This window comes from Penaeus japonicus, unplaced genomic scaffold, assembly GCF_977035675.1.
Source record: "Penaeus japonicus unplaced genomic scaffold, GWHDUDI00000001_assembly GWHDUDI00000036, whole genome shotgun sequence".
Taxonomy (NCBI): Eukaryota; Metazoa; Arthropoda; class Malacostraca; order Decapoda; family Penaeidae; genus Penaeus; species Penaeus japonicus.
The window spans coordinates 10887985-10897984 of record NW_028234438.1 but is presented as its reverse complement, the minus strand read 5'-3'; the positions used below and the strand labels follow the sequence as shown (position 1 = coordinate 10897984).

Below are 10000 nucleotides of genomic sequence, written 5' to 3'. Positions count from 1 at the left end.
GTTCATTTCTAAGTGTTCATTATCTAATTCTAAATAAATACACCTCTATTTCTTAATTACTAAAACACTCTAACTGACAATAACTATAACATTAGATTGTATTCCCTGCTATTAAGACTACAACAACTGCCTAATTTCTCATATCAAAATAACACTTTTCTCCAATCAAACTGTCCCTGACGACATGTACTGACCCATAATATGCAAGCACATTCTTGGAAACTTCAGGATGCATTGAAATTACAAAAGAAAAACTCTCTTCAAAACTTTTCTTATTTGACTTCTCAGAAACAGGAAGGGAGACTAAACCTGATATCAGGAATATGTCTTTGCTCTCACAGGATAAACTATCTTTTCTTTTTAATTTATCCTATTTGTGGTTATACTTAAAATTGCAGCTAAATAAAAGGAGAAGCAAAATTGTGAATACACTGGCCCTTAGTGCACTTTGGTCAAAGATTTTGCCTACACTAGCTTTGGACAGTAAGCTCACCTTTCTCTTGCAAATATAGATATTAGTAGACATGTACCATATGCACTTTCACATCCACACTGGACGCAAAAGTACAAAAATGTAAATATTAAATGTGTGACAAAAAACAATTATATAAATAACATAGTGATACTGATGTTGATGATGATGATAATATTAATAACAATAACAATAATAATAATAATGATATAAATAAAATCAAAAATAAGAACTTAATGGCATCAGTTAAGTGGTTCTTGCAAGATTAGGAAGCAACCTAGAGCACCTTATCTGAACTATGAACATTTCAAAATATGTAATTACTATGGCAGTGTCTCAGGATATATATAAGCACTATGAAATTCACTTCCACGAAATGAATAATACAGATGATAAGTTGTCTATTAGTAACCAAACTATACTCTATAAACATACAATATAAACAATGATACAAAAAAAAATAATAAATAATAATAATAATAATAATAACAATAACAATAATAATAATCATAATAATAATAGTAATTGTAATAACAACAACAATAATAATTAAAAAATATAATAATAATGATAATCACCATCATAAAAAAATATATATATATCCATACAGCATAAACCATTTGCAATGAATAAAGGAAAAAAAAAATGAACATTCACTCTATACATGGAACTGCACAACCTAACTTTTAAGGAACACTGGCCTTCATTTTCATCATTATTCATCGCATCATAAAATTGCGTTTACTGAGGGGAAGTCTGGGGAGCACTATTAGAAAAAGAGTACAGGTAAGAGAACAAAATGTAATACAAACAAACAAACAAAATCAGTTTAATAGTGTAAAAAAAAATGTTAACTATAATAATACGCTTTCGATAAAGAGTTCCAAAGCTAAAAAAAATACACGATAAAAAAAAATCATAATAATATTATCATTGCTATCAATAATAATAATAAAATAATGATAAAAATATTAATATTAATAATAACAATAATAAGAATAACAATAATATTAATAATAGCAATATTAATTTCAGTAATATCAAAAGTTATTATTTGACCACAATCTCAATATACAAGTCACAAAGCACAGTTCTATAGATGTTCCATGTTTGCTCAACCTCTCCCTTTTAACACGCTGTACATTGCAAACAGATGATACTGAAGTGAAACTAAACCCTGTCAACTTGCCTTAAAAAATCAGTGTGTAATGCTGGGACCAGAAGGACCTGTCAAAATTTGGCCTTTGACAAAATTAATAATAATAATAATAATAATAATAATAATAATGATAATAATAATAATGATAATAATAAATAACATGCACTCACACACACACATGCATACACAAGCACACGCACATGCACATACACACGCAGGGTCACAAACACAAAGAGATGGAGAGATACAAATATGAAAATCAGACTTTGCACAGAGACAGATTTACATTTGAAAATATGAGGTCAGACTCTAAAGATCAACTATTCAATGTTTCTGGTGTAAAATAGTGATATATAATGAAGATGACAACATACTGTAGAAAACGTTAAAGAGCACTTCTCCTTGAGGGAAGATATGCATTCTGGTTCAAGCCTGGTTTAGACAGTTTGCACAATTTCCTAAACCCACCCGTTTCCAGCCAAGAATAATCAAAATGAGGCTTTACAGAGCCTTGGGTACCACGGAAAATCAGAGACTACTCTTAGGAATACTCATAATCAATTGCGTAATATTAGCTGAATACGGGAAAGTCAAAACTACAGATTCTGTTTCAATAATGAAGTTAGTCTAAGATTGTGACTAGAGTTCTATAGATAGCATCTTTGGGATATATATTCATATAAAATTAAGAAGAAAAAAAAAAAGAGGAAAAAACAAATACACAGATACGAAACAAATAAACCTAGTTGTATCAGCAAATGGAATGTATCTCGATCAACAGAGATTCCACCGACCTGTTGACTTTGTGACTCAAACTAATAAGACTAACGTCACTCTCGCACCAATGGGTTAGCCACTACTTCTGGGAAGAGTAATGGATGCCAATTATGATGCCGATAATGGCCAGGATGATGATCAGGATCAGAATCAGGATGCAGACGCGTCGACGGTACTTGCTCTGAAATGTATGGAGGGGTCACTGACTTTGATCCAATAGGGAGGATTATATGGGGGGGGGGGATGAAAACACAATCAAAAGGGGATCAATCCATGGTAAACCCTACCTTTCCTTATCACACTTAGTACAATGCAGATTATAGCAGATGTATGCTTATCATTCACCTTTTTCTGTCATTTAGTGCATTATAGAGGATTATGCAAATGATGATCATGCATGATGAGAAAATGGCAATTGAAAACCTGGTAAACTTTATCAGGATACCCAGGCTTAATCCATTGAGTTTTCTCCCATAAAATTCAAGGACTGGGGTAAACAGGTGACAGACTGGTCAAAGCATGTTCCTTGTGTCAATGTTTTAAATCTAAGTTAAAATTATGCACAAACAGACACAAAGGCGCGTGCACACTCCCCCCCCACATACACACTCCTACATACATCTAAACATGGATCTGCCCAAGCACACACACACACCCCAACCAATCAACCGCTCTCCCCTAAACCTAGATATGCTTCTCCTACCAAAAGCCTTTCAACCGCACTGACCTGGTAGGTGGAAGCCTTCAGCAACTGCTCTCGTCCCTCTTCCACGTGTCCGTGTGCTGTCTCTACGTTATCCTCGATGGAGTCTGGAATGGAATGGATTTTTCCGTGAATTGGCAAACTTACAGCATGGTATTTACTTCTTCATGTAGTTGTATCATGCTAGTGATGAATGAGAATAACATTGTTAAAGCACTATATATGCATATGTATAGATATGTATAATAATGAAACACAACCAGTATAAGAAAATATTAAATGTATTTCATTTCATCTGTGTATCCACATTAACCCATTGTGGACGTGGGATAGATTCGCTTGCCCATTCTCCTGGTGTGGTTTTATTTCAGAGCAAAACAGCTTCACACAACATACTTTGACATTTCACACCCTATTTAAGTCACTTATTATAAAACTAGAGCCATTGTTGTGTTTTATTTTTGTGTGTTTTATTGCATTGAGAGACTTGTATGTGTCATATGACAGGGTCTACCAATGCTGCAGTTGACTAAAATTGTAGTATACAATCTGTATCAGCTTATTATTTTCCTTATACCGTGTGATAGAAGTATTGCTGCTTTATGGGAGGACAAAAAGCAACTTTATTTTTTCTTATTCATGTACTGTCATAAATGAATATGAAACACATAACTATCTACAATGAAGATAACATAAAGAGGTAGGGAAGAGGAAGGAAACCTGTGATTATGACTGTGAGTGCCCCAGTAAAAGGCATTCCTACTGGGACAGGGGCACATTTTAGACATTGGGCATGGTTAGTCACCTTCCTCTTCTCATTCTGCTTGCACAACATTCATAAGTGGTACTTTAGAGCAATTGGTCGGTAACTTGCTGTGTAACTCACTCTATAAAGATAGTGCTTGCTATAGACCCTAGATGGGTGCCATTCAAGGCTCTCTTTCCTGCATGTGCTCAAAGAAAGTGGTGTCATTTAAGTTTTGGAAGTTAGGTTTGCTTAACCCTTTCCCGACGGGGCACGCGCTACGCAAAAAACCCTATGCTGGGCCATTGCAATATTGCATTGGACACGTCACACTAGCATGACGCCCCAGCAACGGGAATTTAGCTGTGTCACATGAGTGTGACACACCGTCGCCATAGGGTTAATATTATGGTAATCATAGTAATTATGACTGTATTAGTCATCATCACTCACTCCTTAGTCATAGAACAATAAAATAGCACAGTGATCCAAATTCCTTGAACGTCATGTATGTCATGACACCCATCATCAGGCCAAAGCTCCTGCGTCATGTATGTCATGACACCCGTACTCAATGGGTTAATGTGTTTGTATTTTAGTTCATATATGCTTATATGTTTATCTATATCTATCTAAAGTGTATAAAATGATGTCCACAATAATGAATATTATCTTAAAAAAGAGTAATAATCAGATGCAGATAAGTAAAATAGAATATCAATATATATGATGAAAATGAAGCTCATTGTATTTATGATGATACAACCAACAACAGCAACTAATACTGAAATATTATCCTTTCCATGAATATCAGTATATACAATTTATCTAAAAGTTATTTGCTGATATGCAATATAATTTACTCTAATCTAGAGAGGCCATGGATACTTGATATGTCGGGTATATTTACAAAGATGTCAAAATAGTAATAAAAATAAATGCTGATGTACTGCATTGCTCATGTCATAATCAGTCCTTATCTAAATTCAGATAAGACACCAAATAATGAATAATAACAACTATAACAATCAAATTCACTCCATGTTCATGTGCAATAAGATCTCACTCCAATGAATCTACAAAAAACATTTGAAAATTACATCCAATGATAATCAATGAATTTCCCCATAAAACACTAAGACACATTTCAATAAACTTGTTATGTGTTTCAGAGAAGAGTCAAATATGGCTGTTCACAGATAAACAAATATGAATAGTGAAATTCCAACCATACTCCTCTTAGAAATAACATAAAATCAAGAGTGCGTCTACGCGATCTCATCTCCGCCATTTCCAAACCCTAGTGCACTTCTTCATTCATCTCAAAACTTACCAATAACTTCGCCTTGCGCCGTGACCATGGATGAGAGGTCACGCATGATTTCGTTAATGTCGATGATGTCAGCCTCAATTGTACGCATTAGTTCTTCTCGCTCAGACTGCATTGCTGTTTCAAATTCCAAGTCCTGAAAGAAAAAAAGTGGCTCATTTTCTTCTAATTTCATCTCTCATTAATTCAAGGAAATATGTTTTAACCCTTAAAGGATGTGCATCCTACATCCTACACAGATATAGATTTTGATCTGTAGACTCCAAAAATACTACTAATTTTTGTACACACTGAATTAGAGCATACATAAGTAATTGCTTTGTACACTAATATGCCACATCTGTTTTAGATTGTAAGACAGAGCATCCTTTATAGGTTGTAAAGCAGTGCTTTAAGATATGTGCATTGGAGGACATGACAGAGAATGAAACAACTACTTTTAGAAAGGGGTTATCAAAATATGAGCAATCATTCTAGAAACAAACAACAGCCACAGATCTACTTTATGAGACTTGCCTGTATTTCCTTTAGCTGTGCTTGTTTTTTCTGCTCTCTGGCAATCATCTCCTCTGTTGATGCTGCAGCTGTATCTTGCTCTATGGCCACCATGTCAGCTGGCAACCGTGCTGTTCTGAGCAAATTCACCATTTTCTGAAAACAATAACATTCCAGCATTAAGACCAGGGTGCATTTTGAATTAAACTTTATCACAACCAGACCATAGCTCTTTTTACATGTCTACTCAGCTTCAATAGTAGTTATGAGATGAACCTTTTGAATTTCCGAGAATCGCGTTGCAGCGGTTTGGAACTCATTCTGCAGTCTCTCAGTCTGGATGCGTCTCTGTTTGTTGCCGCGTGTGAAAGGCTGAAGAGTCCGCAGAAGCCCGGCAACATCTTGCACAGAGGATCCAGCTTTGCTATTTATCTCTGTGCTGAGTAGGAAATGTTATGGCTTGTAAATAAGGACACAGGCATTATAAAATGAAAATCGTGATTATATCATAAAAACATTAATCAAGAGAAACATAAAGACAATCTGTGAAATTATTATCATCAATTTAACATCACAAATATAGACAATACATTCAGCCCAATAATTACACCATATAATACAATACAGTATGAGTGGTTTAGTTACATCCTGTCTCTGAGTGACTGGTTATCGCCACTTGTTCCCACTTGTTTGAGGGAACGCTCCAGAGTCGTTGCAGCACCATTGATTGTAAAAAGGTGGGTCGTAATTCTATCACAAAGCTGAAAAAAAAAAAAATATTTGGGCATTTTCAGTTGCAAATTAATTTCACCTCATGCCTTCTTTCTAACTTTCAAAACCATTGAGGAACCTAATATATATCAACAATCTAACTGTTTTAAAAATAACAATAATTTTCAATGCATACATCCAAAGATAAACAAATCTATTCTCATAAGCCTGAAGAACTAAAGCATCTTTCCTTCAAAACGGCAGTCACTCTCCCAAGCCAACCAAATATCCAATTCACTCACCTGGAAGAATTCTGTGGAGTTGCCCTCGCTCGGGGCAAATCCCACATTCGGGTCATTAGTGCCATATGACCTCTGACCTCTTCCTCCCCTTCTTCCTCCACCTGCACTGTCTCCTCCAAGCTGTGAATAACCTGATGCCATTTTCTGCTTGTGGACACTGAGGAAAACAAAGGAACAGAATTACTTGTTACACTCTTTAGCTTGAGATTCTTTAACCCATTGCAGATGGAGATATATCTGCTTGCCTGGTCCCCAAGACGGTCACTAATGCCACCTGCACGGCACCCCAGATGAGTTTTATTTCTAGGGGAAGTCCATCTAGCCATTGGTGCCCACTTTTACTTATTCATTATTAAAGTCTTATTCGTGTCCATCCTTTCATTGTGTTTTACTATACTGTGAGACTTATATGTCATTTGACACACTTTATCAATATCATAGTGGACTAAAATTGTAGTATAGGGCTCATATCAGCTTATTATGGTCTTCATCTTCAGTGTGATAAAGATCTTACAGTTTTATGAAAGGACTTGTTCATGGACTTTTGTAACCAAATTAAAAAAAAACAAAAAAAACATGCCTAATGAAAATAATACAAAGAGATGGGGAAGAGGAAGGAGCCCCATGCTTATGACTGCCAGTGCCCACAACATAAAGCAGCTATAATGGCACTGGGGCACATTGCACACATTGTACATGGTCTGGGTCACATTCCTCTTCTCATTCTGCCTGCTGATGCTTGGTCAAGACCACTGATGGTGGGTTTTTGAGAGAAGGGAGTTGCAAAGTACAGAAGGGTGCCCCCGCCCTTATGCAGAGACATGCTGTGATTTTTGCCAGGAATCTTGAATGCCCCATTTTGGTCTACAAAAGCCTAACCCAAAACCTAAACTAATGGACTTCTGTAATGGACTTTTCTAATTGGTTGGCTCTAGACAAGAGGGTTTGTTTTTTTTGCTCCCCTATGGACACCCCCCTCTTTTTCAGAGTGCGTTGAGCTACTTACATTAATTTTATGGTATTTTTATTCCAGTAAATATACAAAAAGCTTGTCTATATTTGTTATCTTAAACTGATGATAATGCTCTCACTGGTTAAACACATTGTCAGTGTACATCCCATCTCGCCATTGTATATCCTGTACTGGAAGCAATACCGGAAACAAACGCACGTCTTCTTTACAAGAAAATTGGCTCTAAATTGGCTTGCAGTCTCAATAACATTAAGAACTATGAAAACCACTGCGATTTGCCTGTAGCTCTACAGGTTTTCCTAACTGGTTGTCATCTACAGATGAACAGAAGATCCTAAAATCCTTTTTTTCTCATTGGATGGCTCTTTTACATTAGTCAGTTGTTTATCAATACAAGATGAAGGTTGAAAGAGCTGTGTGTACCTTATTGCCATATCAAATATCTTCTTTATTCTCAAAAAACATCCTAGATAAATAGTCACTCATCGATTTCATACCCTTATTATGAGAGTAACACTGTCAATAACAAAAATTAAATCCTAAAATCACAATGCAAAATACTGCCAGGCATTATACCTTTGTTTGTCCACAAATAATGAAATTTAACTTTCAATATTCTTCTCACTAATCATCATATAGACTGAAATAACCGTTATATTCCTAAATGAATCCCTCTTACCGACTCATAACTTCCAACCTGACTGTCCAAAATTCAACCCAAAATTCCCGAAGAAAAATAACAAAACGGGACACATTCCCTCATTTCCCCTTGAAAACCGAACTCCCTCCCTCCTATGTATAAATCTCAAAGCAAACCTTGCAATCCAATTCAACCCCAGAAGGAAAACGACCGGGAAAAGGGAGGAAAACCGACAGGAAAACAATTTCTTTCCTCCCTCGCCTGAGTCAGACTTGTTATTGTTGCTCAGCTGACCTTCGCTCCTCCGAGGCTCGAGTCCCGGACGATTTTCAGGAATTTACGAAGGGGCTTTTGATCAAAGATTGTCTTGGGTTTTAACATTTTTTTGGATATGATAGAGGTGTTGTTGATTTTTTTTTGCTTAGTCTATATTTGGTTTTATGTGTTTGTTTTGTGTTTTTTTGGTGGATTTATATATTTTCGTATATTTAAATTGTATTCGCCATTAACGATAATAATATATCCTAGCAAAAAATAGAAGTTATCATATAAAAATACACAACCTAAAGTAAGAACAGAAATCTAAACAATCAAAATGGTACATACACATAACAAATAAATATGAACATATGATAATTCCCACTTTTCGCTTCCAAAGCTTGAAATTTGGTAAGGGGCGGAGTGTACCCCCCCCCCCGCCATCCACCAACCACCCCCATAAAGGCGACTCGTGATCACACAAGTCGCATGATTATTGCGTAATATGACACCGGATGCAAGAAGACGAAGAGAGGGATCAGATGTATGTGGAGATGAGGAGAGAGAAACGCAAAGTGTCAATTACACACAGTCTCTCTCGCTCTCTCTCTCTCTCTCTCTCTCTCTCTCTCTCTCTATATATATATATATATATATATATATATATATATATATATATATATATATATATATATATATATATATATATATATATATATATACATATTATATATATATATATATATATATATATATATATATATATATATATATATATATATATGTGTGTGTGTGTGTGTGTGTGTTGTGTATATATATACTGTATATATATGATATATATATATATATATATATATATATATATGTGTGTGTGTGTGTGTGTGTGTGTGTGTGTGTGTGTGTGTGTGTGTGTGTGTGTGTGTGTGTGTGTGTGTGTGTGTGTGTGTGTGTGTGTGTGCGTGCGTGCGCGTGTGAATATATGTATTTGAGGGGTGTATAAATTGCTATAATTACCTAATATAAACTAAAGAATACAAGGTATCCACACCATTCTATGACTTATAGAATATCAATACATACAAATTAAAATACCAAAGATATACCAACACTAAGAGTTGCAATACAATTTAAAAACAATACAATAACACACGGAAAAACAGCAGCACAATGAAGATGCTAGTTTACCTGTCTCTGAATTATCTGCCTCTCTCTCTCTCTCTCTCTCTCTCTGCTTGTCTACTGTCCATCAAAACACACACGTTATGATTACTGGCCATGACTATGCGAACTGCCATTCAGAGGCCTGGGCGGAGCTTATATCCTGCTCCTGATTGGCTAAGGACAGGTGACGTCAGCTAGGTCAGAGCTAAAGGAGGCGGAGCCAGCGGGAATGGAGGGGAAGAGGGAAGAGAGTCTGGATAATTATATGACCTAA

The 10000-nt window shown here is 35.6% G+C and overlaps 1 protein-coding gene across 1 annotated transcript; it reads right to left on the bottom strand.

Moving 5' to 3' along the window:
* Window positions 1-2299: 2299 nt before the first annotated feature.
* LOC122257054 (syntaxin 13) lies at window positions 2300-8617 on the bottom strand. The gene is made up of 8 exons (XM_043022094.2): window positions 8484-8617; window positions 6695-6851; window positions 6327-6442; window positions 5958-6120; window positions 5703-5837; window positions 5190-5322; window positions 3136-3218; window positions 2300-2589 (listed from the first exon to the last, which is right to left on the bottom strand). The coding sequence occupies exons 2-8, from the start codon at window positions 6833-6835 to the stop codon at window positions 2488-2490; spliced, it is 873 nt and encodes a 290-aa protein (XP_042878028.2). The 5' UTR covers window positions 6836-6851; window positions 8484-8617; the 3' UTR covers window positions 2300-2487.
* Between the last annotated feature and the right edge of the window lie 1383 nt (window positions 8618-10000).

Bases quoted from the DNA above. Each gene is read 5' to 3' on its own strand.
- LOC122257054 (XM_043022094.2), bottom strand. From the start codon at position 6,835: ATGGCATCAGGTTATTCACAGCTTGGAGGAGACAGTGCAGGTGGAGGA. The intron at 6,443-6,694 runs GTGAGTGAATTG...TTTTTTTTTCAG, and splicing joins ACTCCACAGAATTCTTCCAG to CTTTGTGATAGAATTACGAC. The intron at 3,219-5,189 runs GTAAGTTTTGAG...ATTCCATTCCAG, and splicing joins GGCGCAAGGCGAAGTTATTG to ACTCCATCGAGGATAACGTA.